Source organism: Vipera ursinii (genome assembly GCF_947247035.1).
Source record: "Vipera ursinii genome assembly, chromosome: 5".
Classification (NCBI taxonomy): Eukaryota; Metazoa; Chordata; class Lepidosauria; order Squamata; family Viperidae; genus Vipera; species Vipera ursinii.
This window is the reverse complement of record NC_139518.1, coordinates 6,508,301-6,530,323: the sequence shown is the minus strand read 5'-3', so window position 1 is coordinate 6,530,323 and position 22,023 is coordinate 6,508,301. Positions and strand designations below refer to the sequence as shown.

At 46.6% G+C, this 22,023-nt stretch overlaps 1 protein-coding gene across 1 annotated transcript in view; it reads right to left on the bottom strand.

The window, feature by feature from the left end:
- The window catches only part of PSMD2 (proteasome 26S subunit ubiquitin receptor, non-ATPase 2), a 37,482-nt gene extending 16,667 nt beyond the window's left edge, over positions 1-20,815 (bottom strand). Inside the window, exons 1-9 of the mRNA XM_083363907.1 lie at positions 20,624-20,815; positions 17,846-17,902; positions 15,558-15,722; positions 13,905-14,026; positions 12,668-12,892; positions 10,888-11,046; positions 9,717-9,861; positions 6,083-6,143; positions 2,167-2,313 (exon numbers count right to left, since the gene is read on the bottom strand). Of these exons, the coding sequence (XP_083220033.1) occupies positions 2,167-2,313; positions 6,083-6,143; positions 9,717-9,861; positions 10,888-11,046; positions 12,668-12,892; positions 13,905-14,026; positions 15,558-15,722; positions 17,846-17,902; positions 20,624-20,770 (1,228 nt within the window). The 5' untranslated portion in view covers positions 20,771-20,815. The remainder of the gene's footprint in view (positions 1-2,166; positions 2,314-6,082; positions 6,144-9,716; positions 9,862-10,887; positions 11,047-12,667; positions 12,893-13,904; positions 14,027-15,557; positions 15,723-17,845; positions 17,903-20,623) is intronic.
- Positions 20,816-22,023: the final 1,208 nt, after the last annotated feature.

The following is a 22,023-nucleotide window of genomic DNA, read 5'->3' as shown; positions in this document are numbered from 1 at the left end:
CCCTCCCTCTCCCTCTCTCTCCCCCCCTTCTCCCTCTCTCCGATCTTCTGCTCACCTGGCAAGCTGGCTTCATGCTGTTCTGGACAAGCTATCACACATTCTTATTGGGCTGGCTCTCCTGCCCTTGAGAGCTGCTGCTTTCTGCTGCTTCCTGCTTCCTGTGGAGATGCAGCAAAGGCAGGAGCCCCGCCCAATAAGCTTGTCAGCGTCTTGAACAGCGTGAGTTACACACCCACAGAGAGAGAGAGAGAGAGAGAGAGAGAGAGAGAGAGAGAGAGAGAGAGAGAGAGAGAGAGAGAGAAGGGAAGCACAAGTGCCTCTCTGTGTCTCTCTGCAAATGGCTGGGAGCCGCAGGAGAAGGCTGAAAGAGCCGCATGCGGCTCCAGAGCAGCGGGTTGCCGACCCATGATCTAGGGCCGTGGTAGTGAACCTATGACACGCGTGCCACAGGTGGCACGCAGAGCCCTCTCTGTGGGCACGCATGCCGTCACCCCAGTCCTAGGCCTTCAGCTGGGTTTTATAAAACCTTTTCACTTTAGGCCTCTGCTGCCGTGTGCAAAAAAAAAAAAGGTTCAATCAATCAATTTCAACTTCTAGCGGGAAAAAAAAGTTCTTGCAAAGTTTGAATTGATTAAACTTTTTAGTCCCACCCAGTCTGCTATTACCACTGCAGTCACACCTACCCAATGGGCTACGCCCACTCAATTGGCCACACCCACCCAATGGGCCATGCCCACCCAGCATCTGACGATACATAAGTGGGTTTTGGGTTGCAGTTTGGGCACTTGGGCTCTAAAAGGTTTGCCATCACTGATCTAGGGATTGTTCCGTCTTCTGCAGTCTAAACCTGGCACCCTAAATTAAGCTTCCTACTATACCTATTTTACGTTTGGCCCTTTCTAAAAGTAAATCAGCCGCCTGGATAGCATTATGCAGGGTTCTAAGACAACTGTTGTATTCACCTCTTAGCTGGGGGTCCTTAGTGCTCTCCTGATGTTTCATTATCCATCTAGGTAACACCATCAGTGCTGGAAGGGAGTGGGACTTGCTCTTGTTTTTCTGTATAGTAATGGCTTGCTCCCTATAGTGTTGGTGGAAGTTCAGGTGGCAGCCACTAGTGAGGGAGGGAGAGGCAATTAGAGCAAAGCCCATTCCTTTCCAGTACTGATGATGTTATCGACTTTGGTAATGAAATGACTGGGGGGGAAAACAAAAAACCTCAAAACCCAAGCTGAGAACACCCAGAACCCCACAGTTCAAACCTGAGCTACAAATATTCTACAAGTATCGGTTCTTAGCATTCTCACCGCCGATAAAAAAAAGGCAATTTGAATCGAAACTTCCCGAGTCCAGCTGGACTCATGATAGCTTGAAGGACCCATTTTCTTGGCAGCCCTACACAAATGACCATCAATTCCTCCTGCCAGGATCCTGCCATCCCAGTTCTGGGGTTTCCTGGGGTTTTGCCATTAGACCTGACCCTCTCTTAATTTCTGAGTTCAGGCAAAATCAACCCGATTCTGCCACTTTGGTGAGTCACTCCGGCGAGTTTCCGATGTCAACACTGCTAACATCGGATGTTTTGCATCGACAACAGAGGGAAATGTAGCCCTCTTTTTCCCTTTCGCTTTTAGAGTCAGATGATGGCGGGGGGAGGGGGGGGATGTGAATGAGAGTCCAGCTAGACATAACAACACTAAACTTAGCGTGAGAATCAAGTTTACTGAGCCCACAGCTGATAAAGAATTGGCGGGATGGAGAGCTGGAGAGAAAGCCCGCGCTTCAAGCTAATTTGGGGATGTGATTTATGACAGTCAATTGGAGGATGGAATTGTGCTTTGATACTAGGTGCCCAGGGGAGGGGACTTCAGTTTTTGGCTTTGATTATGTAAGTGCCGATATTATGCTGCTCGAATAAAAGATCCTTTAAGGTAAACAATGCCTCAAAGTTCTTTTGAAGAGTTTCGTCTGCCGGAACAATGACATCCAGTATCTTAGAAAGTGGAGCACAGAAGCAGCGTTCTACGTTCTACCCAAGAATGAATCCCTTGCCAAAGAGCATTTCTCGTGAGTGCAAAATTTCCCACGCTGGAGCAAAAATGTTTCCACCTTGATTATCCCTTCTTCCTCCCAACCCCAGATCTTGGGTTCTTCTCGTCCCCTCACCGTGGTCCTTATTTTTATAGAGCCACTTGTTGCCATCATCCGTCAGCAGCTTGTCCTGGCCAAAAGCAGCATTCACAAAACCGTTCACGAAGGAGGAAGCCAAATTCATGCGAGCTGAATCCACTTGCGAACCGCTGCCGCCGAACCCTGAGGGAGCAGAGAGCACAAGGATGAGGGGATTGCTCCTGGCTGAGATCAGAACTCTGAAACACCTGGGCTCTGAAAAGAAAGCTCATTTTTAAGAGGCTACAGCAGGGGTGTCAAACTCAATTTCATTGAGGGCCGCATCAGCATTGCGGTTGCCCTCAAGGGGCCAGGTGGGTATGGCCAGGGTGGGCGTGGCCTACTTGGTGGGCGTGGCTAGAGTGCGTATGGCCTACTGGGTGGGCGTGGCCAGCTCTACATCGTTCACATCAAGGGTGCCTATGGGGGCCTGGGCAGGAGTAGGACAGATCTGAGGGTCTCTGGCAGAAGGAGGGTCTCTGGGCCAGGGCCAAGGCAGTGGGGGCCGTTCCCTCACTGTTTCCAGGATGGCTTTGCGGGCCGCATGAAACCACTTCGCAGGCCGGATCCGGCCCCCGGGCCTTGTGTTTGACATGTCTGGGCTACAGCCTAGCCGAGAGACCTCAGCCATCAAAACAACTACACTGTCACGGGTTGCCTGCTAAATAAGACAAAAGTCGCCTGGATTTTGTCATTAGCAAACCATGGGCAAACGGAAGACTGGGGGGGTGGGAGAGCGAGGGCTTGGGGTCGACCTAGAGCAGGGGTCTTCAAAGCTGGCCCTTTTTATGACTTGCGGACTTCAACTCCCAGAATTGCTAACTAACTTAGTAACACAGCAGGGATTCACTGAACGACTGTGGCAAGAAAGAAAATGGGACAAAACTCGCTTGGCAACCATTCTCGCTTAGCAACAGAAATTTGGGGCTCGGCTGTGGTCATAGGTTGAGGACGACCATACAGGACATTTGGCTGGAACGCAAAAGGGAAAAAAGGCCACCCCAGAAAAAGACAACAATTAACCACTACTATAATGCATAAGACGGTATCCAGGAATCAAATTTAATAAAAGGCCATTTTTGGTGTGTGTGTGTGTGTGTGTCTGTGTGTGTTTAAAATTCCAAACAGAGCGTTAGGTTTGATGAGAAGGCCTTCCTTATCTAGAATTCCTTATCTAGAATTATCTAGAACTCCTTCTTCGCAGCTTTTTATTTTCCCTTCAAGGACTCAAACCAATCTTCTCTCCTACCAAGAAATTTTGCTCCCTCTCCACTCCAGGTTTTTCTGGCCATGATCTTCCCAAGTATTATCCTTAATCGTTTCAACCGAGAACAAAATGAATCAATAAATCAGTATCAGAGCAAAGCCACTATATGCGAGGATAAATTGCAAAGCCTAAAACAACAGGAGACAAAAACTTTGAAAAGTGAGAACTTAAAAGAAGAACCGGATAGAGGTGCCATCAACGCTTTTGAAGCAGCGAAATCAGGCGTCTTCAAACTTGGCCCTTTTCTGACTTGTGGACTTCATCTCCCAGAACTCCTCAGCCAGGCACGCGTGCCTGGCTGAGGAATTCTGGGAGCTGAAGTCCACAAGTCATAAAAGGGCCAGGTTTGAAGACCCCTGATCTGGAGTGAAGCAGTATGCCTAGTTTCTTGAGGGCCTCTCAACTCCCCAGATGACGACTCCAGGACAGAAGAATGTTCTCCAATGGGAAAAATAGAATCTTTCACCTCAAGAGCAGCCAGACTCCGAAATAACGTTGGCGTTATCTAACTTTAAGCAGATTCTAGCTGTGGAGAACGTTACTTCTGGGCTTGGCTCTGTCGTGAGTTGTGCTTGGGTTAACGTTTAAAACAGTGTGGAATGGGCCATCTAGGCCTTCCTTGCAGAGGACTTGTTCATTCTTCCCAAAAAATGGCCCTCCCATCGAGCTTCACTCCCACTGTCCCTCTCTGTTCAATGTTCTTGGCAGGTTTTACGGACTCGGTTTGTTGTTCATACTGAAAATCTGTCTGTCGGAGTAAAATCATAAGCTCATTTGGTCTTTTGAAGCCCATCTAAGCCAGGGCTTTTCAACCTTTTCACCCATTGTACCACTTTTAGGATATGGCAACATCCGAGTACCACCAGTCGCCTAGCAAGGTGTCAAAAACGTGATGACCCCCCCAAAAAAAGCAACCCAGGAAAAAAGTGATGAAGTACAGGTAGTCCTCGACTTACAACAGTTTGCTTAGTGACTGTTCGAAGTCACAACGGCACTGAAAATAGTGCCCCCCAAGCCACAGCTGAGCAAGACACCTGCCCGCCCGGCGGTGCTCTTCCTCCTGTCCGAGGTTTTCATTGTTGTGAGCATTTCTGTTGAGGATTGGCAGCAGGGATGGGGTGGGGGTGTTTGGTTTTTATTCCCTCCCCATTTGCTGGATGGTTGCAGCAGGTTTTGGTTACTTCACATGACCCTGGGACACTGTGACCGTCATAAATATGAATCAGTTGCCAAGCATCTGAATGTAAATCAGAAGACCCTGGAGGTGCTGCAGCATTCCAGCTGATCGGCGCTTCTTCTGGGCTCAGTAGAAGCACCGGGATCAGTGCTGAGCTCCAGCTGGAGCCTGGTGCTGATCCTGGCGCTTCCACTGAGCCCTGACAGCCACAAAGAAGCGCTGATCCTGGCGCTTCCACTAAGCGACAGCCCTGCAGCTCCAGCCATCTCTCGCTCAGGCTTGTGCGGTTTTGCCATCGGTTCAGTTCATTCCCCTCCCCCGCTACCAATTTTCTAGGATGATCGCGTACCACCTGCCAGGTGCCAATGTACCACAGGTGGTACCCGTACCACTGGTTGAAAAGCCCTGATCTAAGCCAGGAGCCCAGAATGGCTATGGAAAGGGGGGGGCAGAGTCAAGAGAGGAATCAGCCTGGAGCTGTTCTGTTCCCACAAGTGGTCCAAGTCCTCTTGAATTCTGTTAACTCTTATATAGCATCAGGTTAGTGCTGTTGGTTGACCAAATTCTTATGAAGAGGCATGAGCAATAAATCAGCTTAACTGGAACTTAATGCATGGCCCTGATTTTTCGTGCATGAAATAACTGTAATTTGTCAAAACTAATTGTTCTGAAAACAGAAGTATTCTTATGTCACAATGCCTTCTGTGGCCATTCCCTGTTTAAAAAAAAACTAAACTTTCAGGTTCAAACTATTATGGATATATTCCACAACAATCAAAATTGCACATTTATATAGTTTCCCAGTCCATGGCAAAAACAGCCTCAGGGTGTGAATCAAGAATTTGGGAGAGAGAGGAACGCACTTGATGAGTGTGACCAGGTAGACATAAGTTTGCAAAAGAGAATTCAAATAGAACTGGGCAATTATATCTGAAGAAGCATCATTGTATAGTTAGAACTGCCCCTCTCTATACTCAAATTAAATCCAAACAGCGTAAATCAGACTGATGACAAGGGTTACAACCAGGGGCAGGCAACCTTGGCTCTTTTATGACTCGTGGACTTCCAACTCCCAGAATTCCTGAGCTGGCATGGCTCAGCTTGGAAACCTCTTCCTTTTCCCTCAGCGTGGATGGTTGAGGAATTCTGGGAGTTGAAGTCCACGAGTCATAAAATAGCCAAGTTTGAAGACCCCTGCTTTAGTGTATAGGCCAGGGGTAGGCAACCTTGGCTCTTTTATGACTCGTGGACTTCAACTCCCAGAATTCCTGAGCCGGCATGGCTCAGCTTGGAAACCTCTCCCTTTCGCCTCAGCATGGCTGGCTCAGGAATTCTGGGAGTTGAAGTCCACGAGTCATAAAAGAGCCAAGGTTGCCTACCCCTGGTTACAACCAACCAAGATATTCCATCCATTTTCCAGTGAACCCAGAGTCAGCACGGACCCCCAATATTTTAAGCCTAGCACTTACTGTTATTTTCTAGATGCGTTTTGTAAATGTCGTCTGGCACCTTGGGCTCCATGATGTCCAGCTGGAGGCAAAAGAAAAAATTATCTCTGATGTGTTAGGTATAAAACAAGTCTTCACCAGATTGCTATATTAAGCCACCATCCATGTTTAAAATATACTTATGGAATCACAGAATGACCAAAATAGGTGTGGTTCACAACACTTTGAGTTACAAAATAAAAATAAAAATAAAAATCCAACCCTGAAATCAAGGTTAATGCTATTCAAATATAATATACTGAGCACATTCACTTGCAGGATAAGCCCACAGTGGTAAAGTAATAAATAAGCCGTAGCGTCATTTAGAGAGGGGGAACTGAAAATTCATCTAGTTTATCACCCACGTCCCACTGTCGCCCCAAATCAAAGCTTTAATTCGATTTTCCATGATGTAACACCCCACATTCAATCACTTTGTACAGCTTTCTTAGCTTGCCTGTATCTTACTACAGGGGTCCCCAACCCCTGGTCCGTGGACCAGTACCGGGCCACGGCATGCCAGCAATCGGGCCGTGCAAATAAGCGCAAAGCCCCATCCGTGGGATGCAGGCAGCACACAAAACCACGGCCCCCCCTTCCGGTCCGTGGAAAAACCTCTCTCCACGGAACTGGTCCCTGGTGCCCCAAAAGTTGGGGGGGCTCTTGTCTTTAGATCACAGCAAATCCATTTTAAATCCACAATTTGCAAGAAGGCTTTGGATAGCAATGAAGTCGGCTTACTTTGTAATTTTTCTGTTCCTTAGTTCTCCAGTAATTGCCCTCCGCTTTTAATCCAATGCAATTAGGGAGAACTTGGGGGGGGGGGACTGGAAAAGAATGAGCTTTGAGGGGCTATCGGTAGCACAGGAGTCTCAAGTTCCCTGCAGTTTTGGATGAATGCCCAAATCAAAGAGATGATTTACTCAAAGCTGAAGAAGTTTTTTCTTTTTTGCTCTCACTGAACGCAGATGCCCCGCTGAGCGTTTCTGCTCATTAGAAATGCGAAACATGTTGAACTTGAAATGTTTTGATCTTGAAATAACTGCTTCAAGTTTACACCAGGTTGTTCTGACCTTGCTAGAAATATTTCGAGGTAACTTGGCTGTTTTTACATTCTGAATGCTTCTGGTATCTGGGTAAGGTTGCCAGAACATTCCAGGTGAACTCAGAACAGCTCTTCCAAGGATCGGCTTTGAATTCAAAATCTTTTGCACCCTGCTGCAAAGAGCGAGTCACAAAAGGGTTAGAATCAAGTAACTGATCACCCCACACAAATATGTGGTGGTGTGTGTGTGTGTGTGTGTGTGTGTGTGTGTGTGTGGAAAAAAAAACACTCCATGGCTGCAAATCCTGTTTTATCTATATAAGTGAAATTTAGAAATGGGGACAGGTATTGGCAATCTCTGGAGATGCCCCCCCTTTTTTTTACACTAAATTGTCCAGAGAGCGTGTCAAATCAGCAGCATTTACTGCTAGAAGAGGCGAGAGCAGAGAAATAGTACGTAAGTAAAAAAAGATGTCGAGACTCTAGAAAGGGTACAGAGAAGAGCAACAAAGATGATTGGGGGACTGGAGGCTAAAACATATAGGGAACGGTTGCTGGAATTGGGTATGTGTAGTTTAACGAAGAGAAGAGTGAGGGGTGACATGATAGCAGTGTTCCAATATCTCAGGGGCTGCCCCAAAGAAGAGGGAGTCAAGCTATTCTCCAAAGCACCAGAAGGCAGGACAAGAAGCAACGGATGGAAACTAATCAAGGAGAGAAGCAACCTAGAACTAAGGAGAAATTTCCTGACAGTGAATGCTCCAACACTGGAGGTTTTTAAGAAGAGACCGGACAACCATTTGCCTGAAATGGTATAGGGTTTCCTGCCTGAGCAGGGGGTTGGACTAGATGACCTCCAAGGTCCCTTCCAACTTATCATTATTAAATATTAAAGTAGAACAGCACTATATTTCAAATATTTAAACACACGCTCAGCTCTCCTAAGAAAGCACTGCAAAACCAGCGTTTAATTCAGACGGCAGCGAAGGCACAATTTCTTCGGCACCAGACATTTTCCGTTTCAAAAGTTATTACTGTATATTTAGTTCTGAGCACTGGGTTCCAAAAACTAGATGATAATGTACTCAACTAATTTTATTAGGTTTAGTATCTTTGCTGGCTTATAATGAAATATGCAGAATATATTGAGAGTTGCAATCTTTTAAGCTTCACGCTATCCAGGCAACATCAGTGCAACATATTTAGCTGAGCAGTTTGTATCGTTTTAGCCTCTATATTCCTTTTTTTTTTACAATTTACTAAGTTTTTCCAGATTCTAATTCAATTTGCATGCCGCTGTCATTCAATATCCTGACTGTCGAAAACAAGATAAGATTCTAGTAAAATATCCAGGTTGAAACAAAAACACAAAAAAGAACTCACAGCGAGACTGAGAAATGGCGGGAAAACCTTCCGTGCCTGAAAATTTATTAAAACTCATCCTTGCATCGAATTAAAAGCAGTGAAAACGTCTGTGCAAATGTTCCGTCTGCCTTAAATTTGGGGAAGCATCACAGGCAGTCCTTGTTTAAAAAAGGTAAAGGTAAAGGTTCCCCCGCACATGCGTGCTAGTCGTTTCCGACTGTAGGGGCCGGTGCTCATCTCCGTTTCAAAGCCGAAGAACCAGCGCTTGTCCGAGGACGTCTCCGTGGTCATGTGGCCGGCATGACTAGACGCCAAAGGCGCACGGAGCACTGTTTAGCAAATACAATTAGGACAGCACACCAGGTTGTTAACCAAAGTGAAAGAGCAACTGTGCTTGTGATCTTATTTCAGCTTTTTCCACTGCATTACAGACCGGCGAAGATCATAAATGAGACTGGGTCATACATTTACTCTTTTAATCACCATTTTAACAGTGAACAGTTGCTAAACGAAGCAGTCACTAAACAAGGTCTGCCTGTATTATTATTTCTTAACATTTGACCTTCTTTTCAAAAACGTAAGTGGCCATTGTGGGGGGAGGGGGAATCTATTAGGAAATAAACCGACACTTATCAGCAGGCTTAATTCTCAACTCCTGTTTGCAACAGCAGATGGCACATCTGGTGCAAAATAACGCTATAAGATGGGGGAGTAAGGAGGTGTTTCTGAAAATTAAGCCAGAATGCTTGAAAAGCTTTCTCAGGAATCTAGGTATCTTGCTGTCATTCAGTCAACATTTATCCATTGCCTTGTTCTAAATCAGGGGTCTTTGAACTTGGCCCTCTTATGACTTGTGGACTTCAACTCCCAGAATTCCTCAGCCAGGCACCTCGTTCTAGAATGTTTCCCCCCCCCCCAAGTTTGTAATCCAGTCCACAGCCCTGAAACACCTAGGACAGGGGTAGGCAACCTTGGCTCTTTTATGACTCGTGGGCTTCAACTCCCAGAATTCCTCAGCCAGGAACGCTGGCTGAGGAATTCTGGGAGTTGAAGTCCATAAGTCATTAAAAGGGCCAAGTTCGAAGACCCCTGTTCTAAATGGACTTTCTGCAAGTCACCACACCACACCTTTTTCCAAGATTCAAAATCCTCTTAGGGAATAAAAAAAACCAACCCCGCAAACCTTGTGATAGTCCGAGAACTTACTTCCCTGGCCAAGGCTAGAAAGTTACTGTTGAGCTGGACGTTAGACATGATCTCTGTAAGGTCCTCATATTCTTCGACATCCTCACTTAGCTCCAGAAAGACACCGTGGCGGCCCAGCATGAAGGCCATTTGCTTCTGAACAACTCTGCAAAACAACGACAACAAAAAACCAGTCAGCAAACCAAAAAACATTTAGCTAGAGTGGATAAATGTACTGTCATTTATTAAATCTCCGCAATATCCCGTTGGTAGCCTTTGTTTTTTGCGGGTTTTTTTAAAGAGCTACGGAGCCAGTGTTTTGCATGAGTCACAGCATCCCGCAGAAGTGGATCGGGCTCACTTTTCCGGGCTTCCCGAAAGCCCTTAAAACCTACTTTTTGCTCAGAGCGCAGGGCTGTGTTTTAATGGGCATTTGAACTCCAGACTCTTCTTTTGCCTATGTTTTTAATTCGCTTACCAATGCACTTTTTTTAAAAAAAATGGAGAGCTTGTAAGTCCCCCAGTCTTTCAGCAGTCAGGTTCGTAATTTTTGGCTTAGCTGTGGTCATGAAGTCGAGGACTACCTGTTCTCTCCTGCCTGATGTATGAGGTGGTATCAGAATAACAAAGTTGGAAGGGACTTTGGAGGTCTTCTAGTCCAACCCCTTCCTCAAAACAGGAGACCCCATACCATTTCAGGCAAAGGGCTGTCCAGTCTCTTCTTAAAAACTTCCAGTGTTGGAGCATTCACTGCTTCTGGAGGCAAGTCGTTCCACTGGTTAACTGTTCTAACTGTCAGGAAGTTTCTCCTTAGTTCTAGGTTGCTTCTCTCCTTGACTAGTTTCCATCCGTTGCTTCTTGTCCTGCTTTCAGGTGCTTTGGAGAATAGCTTCACTGCGTCTTCTTTGGGGCAGCCCCTGAGATATTGGAACACTGCTATCGTGTCCCCCCTCATCCTTCTCTTCATTATATAGACATACCCAATTCCTTCAACCGTTCTTCATGTGTTTTATCCTCCAGTCCCCTAATCATCTTTGTTGCTCTTCTCTGCACTCTTTCTAGAGTCTCAACGTCTTTTTTATACCTGTGAATCAAGGGGTCTTTGGACAAGGCTCTAGACTTTAACGATTCTCCTAACCCTGAATCCTGTGGATCTGCCAACAGCACCCCAATTTTAGGGAGCGCTACTTACACATCTTTGCAGGAAATGAAGATGTTTTCCGCCAGTTCCATGTCATTCAGCATGAGGGCCAAACGCAGCGCTTCAGGGTAGCGGTTGAACTTGCGAAAGATGCTAAGGGCACAACGAAGGAGGGCAGAATTCTCTGGCTCGGGGACATAGCTAACACAGCTTGAAAAATAAGAAAGAGAGGGGCAGAAAAATGAAGCTTGGTTAGCACGACGGCTGTTAGCCAACTGGTCCTTTTTTTTCAGAACAACAGTGTTACACAGTGCCTCAAAGAAGCTCCCCAAACCTTGGTGCGGCCCTCAGCCCCTCCTGCCAAATTAAAGTTTTCAATCTGCGATGGGGAAAATCATTAAACTCATGAAAAATAAGTTGTAGGTGGGCTGGAAGAGAAGAAAAACACCATGTGCATATTGAGCGATAGGTGAGCCACAATTTTTCATGGCATCACCGTGGAAGAGCGATATATCTGCTGTATTGTACAGAAAAATCCAAGCAGACAGAAATCCTACCAAACAGCAAATATATAGAAGTTACCTAAATTGGGAATCGGTTCCTTTAAAGGGGATGTGTGGGGGGGAAACCTGTTGGAGAATAGTGAGCTGATTGATAAGCTTTAGAATTTATGGCTAATTATACCTTTCTTATCAGGTTAATTTCAGCACAAAGCACACTTTTTTGCATTATAAATGAATGCAAGAGGGACGTGGTGGCTCAGTGGGTTAGGACGCTGAGCTTGTCGATCAGGTCGGCAGTTTGGCGGGTCGAATCCCGCGTAACAGTGAGCGCCTGTTACTCGTCCCAGCTTCTGCCAACCTAGTAGTTCGAAAGCACGTAAAAATGCAAAAATAGGGACTGCTATAGTGGGAAGGTAACAGTGTTCTGTGTGCCTTTGGCATCTAGTCATGCCGGCCAAATGACCACGGAGACGTCCTCAGACAAGTGCTGGCTCTTCGGCTTTGAAACGGAGATGAGCACCGGCCCCTAGAGTCGGAAACGACTAGCACGCATGTGCGGGGGAACCTTTACCTTTACCTTAAATGAATGCAAGCCTGTCACAATCAATCAGGACTTGGGCTCTGAATATCCTAGATCAGGGTTTTCCAAACTTGGCAACTTTAAGACACGCGAACATCAACTCCCAGAATTCCCCAGCCAGCATATTTGCTATAAACCTGAAGTCCACATGTCTTAAAGTTGCCAAGATTGGGAAACACTGCCCTACACTTAAGCGTCTGCATTTCCTTGCAACAATTCTTTGTTCTGTTGGACTGCCTCAGTAGAATGACAGTTTCTAACTCTATGATGTCTAAAAGAAATAATAGTTCCACCTTGAGTGCTATTCTGAACTCCACACACAAAGAAGAAATTAGCTTCAAAGGCTAAGAGAGAAAAAGATCCACTGGGATTTTAGAAGAATAAGATAGGAAGGACGTGGAAACACAGAGTTTTGAGAAGGTAAAGAGGTGGATAGCAATCTTCACAAATCGGAAAAGAGATCACACAGAAGATTTAAGATCTGTCCTGCATTGTTTTAGAGTGCAGAAAAAGAATAAAAGATCTGAGTGACAGGAATGTAATTTCCAATCAGGTCTTAGGAGGGGGGGGGAAACCTTTGGTAATAGAACCGATTAGGCAGAGAAATTTGGTTTGGCTAACCACTGACCATGAACGTCTTAATTTGGATCTCTGTATTCATCAAAGAGTTGGTCTCAGCGACCTAATTCAGCCTTGCCAACTCTTAATGAATCGAACTCCACAAACTCAGAAAGCAGAGTTCCCTCACCTGGTCAAATAGAGACAAACTTTGGCATAGGCATTGTCATCAATATATTCCTCCAGCATGTCCATCTGCTCGATTTCCATGAGCAAATCGCAGGCCTCGTGCTCAGCATTATGAGCCATGTTGTATGGCACAATCTCCTTCACGAGAGTTAAAAGTGTGTCCTTCTGAGTCTTGTCTGCCTCATCAATCTCCTGCCACTCCTTGGCGACTTCACCTGCCAGGTGTCTGCAGGGGCAACGGAATCAAACAGCATGAGTTCCAAACCAAACCAAACCAAGATCCTACAGTAGGCCATCTTTTTTTTTTTTGTCTGGCAAATTTACATTTTGTTTTCCAGCCCGTGAAATTCCGGAGGTACCCTTTACTGAACTTGGGACTTGAATCTTTCTATCTGCTTTATTGTAAGGAAGACTCCAAATGAGGGATTATATGTCAAAAGAGACATCGGCAGCCTTGGTTAATAAAACACCTGCTGCAAGGGACTGTACTGAAGAGACAGTGTTAACTGGGACGTCACTTGGAAGTCTTCTGTGCTCTGCAGATGAAAGGTGGTGCTTAACAATAAAAAAGAACTATATAGTTCAAAAGAACAGCATTATTGATGTTTAGATCAGAGTTCCCGAATCCCCAGTCTGTGGGCACTGGGCTGTGGCATGCTGGCAACCGGGCTGCGCAAACAAGCGAAACCCCATCCGTGGGATGCAGGCAGCACACAAAACCACGCCTCCTCCGGTCCACGGAAAAGCCTTCTTCCGTGGAACCGGACCCTGATGCCCAAAAGGTTGGGGGCCGCTGTTCTAGAGCAGGGGTCCTCAACCTTGGCAACTCCCAGGATTCTGGGAGTCGAAGTCCACAAGTCTTTAAAGTTGCCAAGGCTGAGGACCCCTGTTCTACATCATCAAAGATTCTTAGCTTGCTTCTTCTTTTTTTTTTTTAAATTCCATTTATATCCCGCCCTTCTCCGAAGACTCAGGGCAGCTTACAAGCTTAGCAGTAGCCTTCATTCTATGTATATGCCTGCTTATTAGGGCTTTTGGACACCCCCCCCAGCGGCATTATTACAAAGTCAGCTTAATTGCCCCCAACAATCTGGGTCCTCATTTTACCTACCTTGGAAGGACGAAAGGCTGAGTCAACCTTGAGCCTGGTGGGATGCGAACCTGCAACTAATTGCAGGCAGCTGGTGTTACTTAAGGAGGCATTAGCCCACTGCTCCACCGAGGCTCTTGAGTCTTACCTGACATATTCATGTCCCCATGAAGCTAAGGGTTCTTGAGACCCCACCAACCGATATTTCAGACACTCTCGCTCTCCGCTCATCGTCATGGCCAAAACGGATATAATGTCGGCAGCAAAACGCTACAAGGGGAAAAAAAGATGTCAAGACTGTGTCAAACAACATCTCTGGCTAACATGTCCTAAAACTGAAAGGTAGCAAAACCACTCGGTGTTATACTTCGCAGCCTGCCCGAATAAACAACAATACTCAATTCAGAGTCTCTGGGGATGATTACAGGCAGTCCTAGATTTACAAACGTTTGTTTAGGGACCGTTCGGAGTTACAATGGCACTGCAAAAGTGACTTGTGACCGGTTTTCACTCTTGACGGCTGCTGCAGCCTCTCCACGGTCACATGACCAAAGTTCAGGCGCTTGGCACGGAGCGCGTATTTGTGGCAGCTGCACTGTCCCAGGATCACGTGGTCGCTATGTGAAACCTTCCCAGCTGGCTTCCGAGAAGCAAAAGCAAGGGTGGAGGCCAGATTGGCTCAATGACACGATTCACAGTTGCAGTGAATCACTCTACAACTGTGGCCCGAGAGGTCGCAAAATGGGACAAACCTGACTTGACAGCCTTGCTTAGCCATGGAAATGTTGGGCTCAGTCGTGGGTCGTAAGTCAAAGACTACCTGTACGCAATATGAAGAACTGTCTCTCCTAATAAAAAGACGGTTTTGGCTTTTTAAAGCTAAAAAAAACCCACCCTTTCCTTCCTCAAAGGAATGAGCAACGCATTTGCTCTCCTTATGAGTAAGTTCACTCCTAACCCAACTGTACAGGAAGCTTTTAAGTCACGTTACAGGAGCTCTCTTGGGTTCCACCTCAACTGCTACCCATTTTTTTTTAAAAATCCCATTTATATCCCGCCCTTCTCCGAAGACTCAGGGCGGCTTACAATCTAAGAAGCACAAATCAATGTGCTTAGCAATAGCCTTCATTCTGTGTATATGCCTGCTTATTAGGGCTTTCAGCCCCCCCCCCCCAAGCGGCATTATTACAAAGTCAGCTTATTGCCCCCAACAATCTGGGTCCTCATTTTACCTACGTCGGAAGGATGGAAGGCTGAGTCAACCTGGAGCCTGGTGGGACTCGAACCTGCACTAATTGCAGGCAGCTGGTGTTACTTAAGGAGGCATCAGCCCACCGCTCCACCAAGGCTCTTTTATCTTCTTCCTAGCAAGTGGCCAGCCTTTTTTCAGCTCAGCTGAGTGCTGATCCTACTGATTGTGAAATAAATGGACCCGCCGGCTTGTCGCCCACGCAACACAGTGGCTTGTTGAGAGTGTTACTGGACTTGCCATCCAACTGGCTTTCGTGCCTAAGGTGGGACTAGAACTCACAGTCTCCCAGGTCCCAGCCTGTAGCCAAACCGGCTCTCACTCGCCAACCCGTTTTATGTTCTGCTATTTTGAAGATCGTGTGAAAGTATACGGTGAACAGACTGCTCTTTGAAACAAAGAGAAAGGAGCAAAGACAGTTAAATCGGTATTTAGATTTGTGACAACCTGGGGCCAATTTGCTAGCCAGCTAGCTATTAGGACAAAAAAAAGAGAGAAGAGAGAAACGGTAAAGTAGCCTCAATGCTTGCTTAATTGATCCAGGTTACGCACCTTGTTTTCCCCTGCCGCCATGTTCTCGTAGATCTCTTTCAATTTGCCGTAATGTGGCCGCAGGAACTTCAAGGGCTTGGGTACAGAAGTCATGGAGGTTGTGGAAGAGCGGATCTGCCTGCGTAGCTCTTCCAGGGCAGGACGATAAAGAGCCGTGTCCTGCTCCTGCAATGAGATCGGTTGTCATTAGGAAGGAAACAAAAATGTGCAGGCCAAGCTCTCCCTGCAAAACCGCTGCTTCTGTTAAGTATGGCCAGTACGAATCAGCTCAAACCTTTGCTATGGGACTCGTGCTAAGAACACATTTACTATAAATAAGACATACTTATTTTGTTAAGAAGAGTCCTGGAGGATCAGGCGACTGGTCCGTTCAGTCCACCATTGGTCACACAATAATAAAAAAAAAGCTTCCTTTTTATGACCCCGTAGTTCCTATTCTTATTAGTACCGCTTTATAAAGCCCTAGTAAGACCATACGTCGAATGCTGCAGCCAATTTTGGCTACCATATCACAAAAAAGATGTTTGGAGACTGGCAAAAATCCAGAGAAGAGCAACTAAGATGATCAAAGGCCTGGAGACCAAAACGTACAAAGAACGGTTGCGGGACTTGGGTTTGGCTAGTCTAAAGAAAAGAAGAAATAGGGGAGACATGATAGCAGTGTTCCAATATATGAGGGGCTGTCACGAGGCAGATGGGGCCAGGTTGTTCATCAGAGCACCAGAGGGCAGGACGAGAAACAATGGTTGGAAACTGACTAAGGAGAGAAACAACCTGGAATTAAGGAGAAACTTCCTGACAGTGAGGACAACTAACCAGTGGAACAGCTTACCCCCCAGAAATCGTGGTTTTTAAGAGGAGACTGGACATTCACCTGTTTGAGATGGAGTAGGTTCTCCTGCTTGAGCAGGGGGCTGGACTAGAAGACCTCCAAGGTCCCTTCTGATTCTATTCTATTCTATTCTATTCTGTTCTGTTCTGTTCCGTTCCGTTCCAATTCCAATTCCAATTCCAATTCTAGCAGAGTTGGGGAGATTGGATGAAGCTGAACATTTACTGACCAGATGTCCTTCCTGACGCCTATGTGGACTTTGCAGATTCTTTTTTTTTTTTCGGAGCCCTAGGAAAGAAACATCCACCACTACCTAGGATTGAATTCTCAACCTCCATAGTGGGAAGGGAGGGCCTTTACCATTAGGCCCCCATGCTGTTCTTGGTCACACAATAGTCAGACAAAAAATAACCAAGAACCTCGCAAACATTAAAACAATGGTGAGAGCTTTCTTCCATGTTACCCTCTCCACTGTCCAACAGGAAGGTGCTTAAGTGGCTTCTCGGAAGCACTTTCATGGAACTCTCCCATTTAGGGCTTCTGATAACTTCGCCATTCTATGTCGTGCTATTTTGGAGATCATCTAAGAATGCTGATAACATATTAAGATTTGAAACAAAAAAAAATGATGCAAACAAAAGCTTTAGATTCGTGACAGCAATGAACCAATCAAAACATCTGTTTTGCAAAGTAATACAAGGGGGTCCAGTCACGTAGGTGCTTCAGTTTACAATCTCATGATTTACAACAAAAATTCTGGGGTCTTTTACAGTCACAAGTCAAAGACTTATCTGTATTCTGTTGATAGTTTTACTTAAAGTATCATTTTTTTTATAAACAGCATTAGTGTTTTGGATGGATCAACACTGTCAACTAGTGAGAATTTTATTATGAGAATAGGGTAGAAGCCACAACATGAACACTATTGTTGTCAGAAAGAATACACAGGTACTCCTCAATTTATAACGGTTTGTTTAGTGACCGTTTGAAGTTACCATGGCACACTTTTGACACTTTCACACTTAGGACCCTTGCAGCATCCCCACGATCGCATGATCAAAATTCAGATGCTTGACAACTGATACATATTTATAACAGTTGTGGTGTCCTGAGGCCATGTGTGATCACTTTTGGTAACTGACAAGCAAAGTTAATGGGGAAGGGAGATTCATTTAACAACCCTGTTGCTAATTTTTACAAATGCAGTGATTCATTTAACAACTGTGGCAAAAAAGGTCGTAAAATGGGGCAAAACTCACTTAACAAGTGTCTTACTTAGCAACAGAAATGTTGGGCTCAATCGTGGTCGTAAGTCGAGGACTACCTGCATCATACATAGGATTGTCACTACAGTGTAGCATGTGCTTTATTGCCGTATGACGCTCGATAGTTCCTGGACTTGGAAAATCAATATATTCTGATATTCTACAAGTTTATGGTCAAGAACAGAACTTACTCCCAGACGCTCCACAAGCATTTCCAGCTCATCTTGTAGTTGCTTGTCTTCCTCAGACTGTAAGGAATGAAAGAAAAAAATGTGAAATCTGAGAAAATCTACATCCTCAACTGTTTTGAACTGTAACTGAACTGATGGATGAAACAGGAATACAAAGCAATACAACAGCAAGGTGACGATGGCACACTAACCTACATTTAATCCTTAATGCATACAAGTGAAGATAGAAACATTTGAAATTCAAGCAGCGAGAGAAATCTTCATTAACCCAATTGAGAAAAATAACTACAAACTGCAGGCTTAACGGCACAAACGCCAGCATTTGTTTGAATTTCAGGCAGATCTAGCAAGTAACCCAAGCCAGGAAAACACACAGGAGCATCCCAACTGCCCTTTATTGTTGTACTAAGTATTTAATCTCCCACAAGGCACCACCACACTTGGAATGCATCCAGTTTTGGTCACCATGATATGAAAAAGTTGTTAAGATTGTATAAAGAGTTCAGAGAAGAGCAAGAAAGATGATTGGGGGGACTGGAGGCTAAAACATACAAAGAGTGGTTGTTGGAATTGGGTATGACTAGTTTAATGAAGAGAAGGACTAGGGGTGACATGATAGCAGTCTTCCAATATCTCAGGGGTTGCCACAAAGAGGATGGAGTCAAGCTATTCTCCAAAGCACCTGAAGGCAGGACAAAAGGCAATGGATGGAAACTAACCAAAGAGAGAAGCAACCTAGAAATGAGGAGGAATTTCCTGGCAGTGAGAACAATTAATCAGTGGAACAACCTGCCTCCAGAAGTTGTGAGTGCTCCATCACTGGAGACTTTTAAGAAGAGACTGGACAATCATTTACCTGAAATGGTATTGCAGCGGTAGGCAACCTTGGCTCTTTTATGACTCGTGGACTTCAAATCCCAGAATTCCTGAGCCAGCATGGCTGGCTCAGGAATTCTGGGAGTTGAAGTCCACAAGTCATAAAAGAGCCAAGGTTGCCTACCCCTGGTATATAGTCTCCTGCTTGAGCAGGGGGTTGGAGTAGAAGACCTCCAAGGTCCCTCCCAATGCCGTTATTCTGTTAAATCTCCAGAACAGGTTTTTAATGACAAGGTCTCCCTTTAACTCTCCAGGGTGGAAATTCAAGGAAAACCGCTGAAGATTTGGAAATGTGCCAGTGACGAAATAGCCAAAGAGGAGCCCCTATGGCTTTCAAGCTCATTGCCAACATTGGGAGGAGGATCTCCTTTAAGAGGTAGGGAAGCTCTTTCCTCCTCACCCACCGGTCCAAACCCTCATTCTGCTGCTCTCCAAGGTCACTTATTCCACAACTGGCGGGCCACTCATCCGTCTCTCTCAGGAGGAGGAGGATGGCTCACCGATCCGCACAGAGGCAGACCAGAGGAGGCACACCTTTCCAGGTGAGGAAAACGAGACCATATATTTATTTATACAATAAGGTAAAGGTAAAGGTTCCCCCGCACATGCGTGCTAGTCGTTTCCGACTCTAGGGGCTGGTGCTCATCTCCGTTTCAAAGCCGAAGAGCCAGCGCTTGTCCGAGGACGTCTCCGTGGTCATGTGGCCGGCATGACTAGACGCCAAAGGCGCACGGAGCGCTGTTCCCTTCCCTATTTAGCGGTCCCTATTTTTCTACTTGCATTTTTTACGTGCTTTCGAACTGCTAGGTTGGCAGAAGCTGGGACGCGTAACAGGCGCTCACTCAGGATTCGACCCGCCAAACTGCCGACCTTCTGATCGACAAGCTCACCGAGCCACCGCGTCCCTTCAATTTATACAGTAATCCTCAACTTATAAGACTTTGTTTAGGGACCGTTGAAAGTTACACCGCTGGGAGGGGGGAAAAAAGAGTCTTAGGACCCTTTCTGACACTTTAGGACCACTGCGGCATCCCCGCAGTCAGCCGGGCAAAATTCAGATCCTTGGCAACCGGCTCCTATTTATGACGGTTGCCGTCTTGTTGGGCGGGCGGGCGGGGGATCGGAGGGTTTGTCACTGAAATCACCTTTTGCGACCTTGTTGAAAAGCCGAGCCAAGCCAAGCCAAGCTAAGGGGGAAGCCGGATTCGCTTAATGGCCGCTAACCGGAGCGATTCGCTTAAACCGCTGCGGGCGGGAAAGGTTGGAAAAACGGGACGACGCCGACTTCCCAGATGCTTCACTGAGCAGCAGAAATGCTGCCGGCCCCCACCCACCCCACCCCCGTTGTGGTCGTAAGTCGAGGACTACCCGTCTCCCGCCTTTTTACGGTTTTGATTTTTTTTTTTTTAAAAAATAAGCAACTCCAAAGTGGGAAGCCTGCCTAACGCTCCTACGTCCACCGTCACAACCCCCCCTGTGAGGTGGGCCGGGCCGAGCGACTGGTCCAAACGTCGGCCCCAACCGGCTCTCCCATCCCGTTGCAGATCTGCGGGCGCCGCTCTGCACACGCTCAGAGGCAGCCCGACTTTCTCGACCAGCCCTTAGCCGGGTCAGGAGGGCAAGCGAGGAAAGACTCGGCCTAGGCAGGGGTCTTCAAACTCGGCCCTTTGATGACTTGTGGACTTCAACTCCCAGAATTCCTCAGCCAGGCGCACTAGCTGAGGAATTCTGGGAGTTGAAGTCCACGAGTCATCAAAGGGCCGAGTTGGAAGACCCCTGGCCTAGGGTCTCCGTCAGGCCGGAGAAGCGGCGGGTTAAGGCGAGCTTCGCCGGTTTTTCCGGGCCTGGTCCGTGACTCAGCACGGCTTTTTTTTTTCCCGGCTGCCTTGTCCGGGCTCTCACCAGCTCCTGCTCCTTGTCCGCCGCTGGGGCGTTGGGATCCTTCTTGTCTTTGCTCCAGGGACCCGCCAATTTGTCGTCACCGGAGCCGGGCGTCGAACCGCCGGCCTTTGACCGCCTCTGACAACCGCCGCCGCCGCCGTTCTCCATCGCCAGCCGCTTCCTCTCAGAGGGCCGGCCGTCGGAGACACTGCGCACGCGCCGGTGCGGCGGCGGCGGCGGCGGCGGCGGGGAGGAGGAGCTTGAGCCGGCCAATCCGGGCCCAAGGAGAAGGCAAGGCCGCGAGTTCCGGCAGACGTAGGGCGGGGTTGAGGGACGTGGGCGGGGCGAGAGGAGAGGGGAGGGGAGTAAGGGGAGGGGAGGGGAGGGGGAGGAGCCAAGCTAGGAGAGGGGGCGGGGCGAGGCGGAAGGCCACGTGCGGATCGCTGCGTAGCTAAAGGAGGTGAGGCCATTTTCCTGGCCGCTATTTATAATAATAAACCTTTATTGTCAAAGTACAACATGTGTACATTGAGATTGTGTTGCTTATATCAGGGGTCCTTAACCTTGGCCCGCTTTTAAGGCTTGTGGACTTCAATTCCCAGAATTCCTCAGCCAGCTTTGCTGGCTGAGGAATTCTGGGAGTTGAAGTCCACAAGCCTTAAAGTGGCCAAGGTTGAGGACCCCTGGCTTATATAATATATTTATATTATTAATATTCGATTAGTTAGGTACCTCCCAGTATCTGGGAGTTGAAGTCCACAAGCCTTAAAGTGGCCAAGGTTGAGGACCCCTGGCTTATATAATATATTTATATTATTAATATTCGATTAGTTAGGTACCTCCCAGTATCTGGGAGTTGAAGTCCACAAGCCTTAAAGTGGCCAAGGTTGAGGACCCCTGGCTTATATAATATATTTATATTATTAATATTCGATTAGTTAGGTACCTCCCAGTATCTGGGAGTTGAAGTCCACAAGCCTTAAAGTGGCCAAGGTTGAGGACCCCTGGCTTATATAATATATTTATATTATTAATATTCGATTAGTTAGGTACCTCCCAGTATCTGGGAGTTGAAGTCCACAAGCCTTAAAGTGGCCAAGGTTGAGGACCCCTGGCTTATATAATATTTTTATATTATTAATATTCGATTAGTTAGGTACCTGGGAGTTGAAGTCCACAAGCCTTAAAGTGGCCAAGGTTAAGGACCCCTGGCTTATATAATATATTTATATTATTAATATTCGATTAGTTAGGTACCTCCCAGTATCTGGGAGTTGAAGTCCACAAGCCTTAAAGTGGCCAAGGTCAAGGACCCCTGGCTTATATAATATATTTATATTATTAATATTCGATTAGTTAGGTACCTCCCAGTATCTGGGAGTTGAAGTCCACAAGCCTTAAAGTGGCCAAGGTTGAGGACC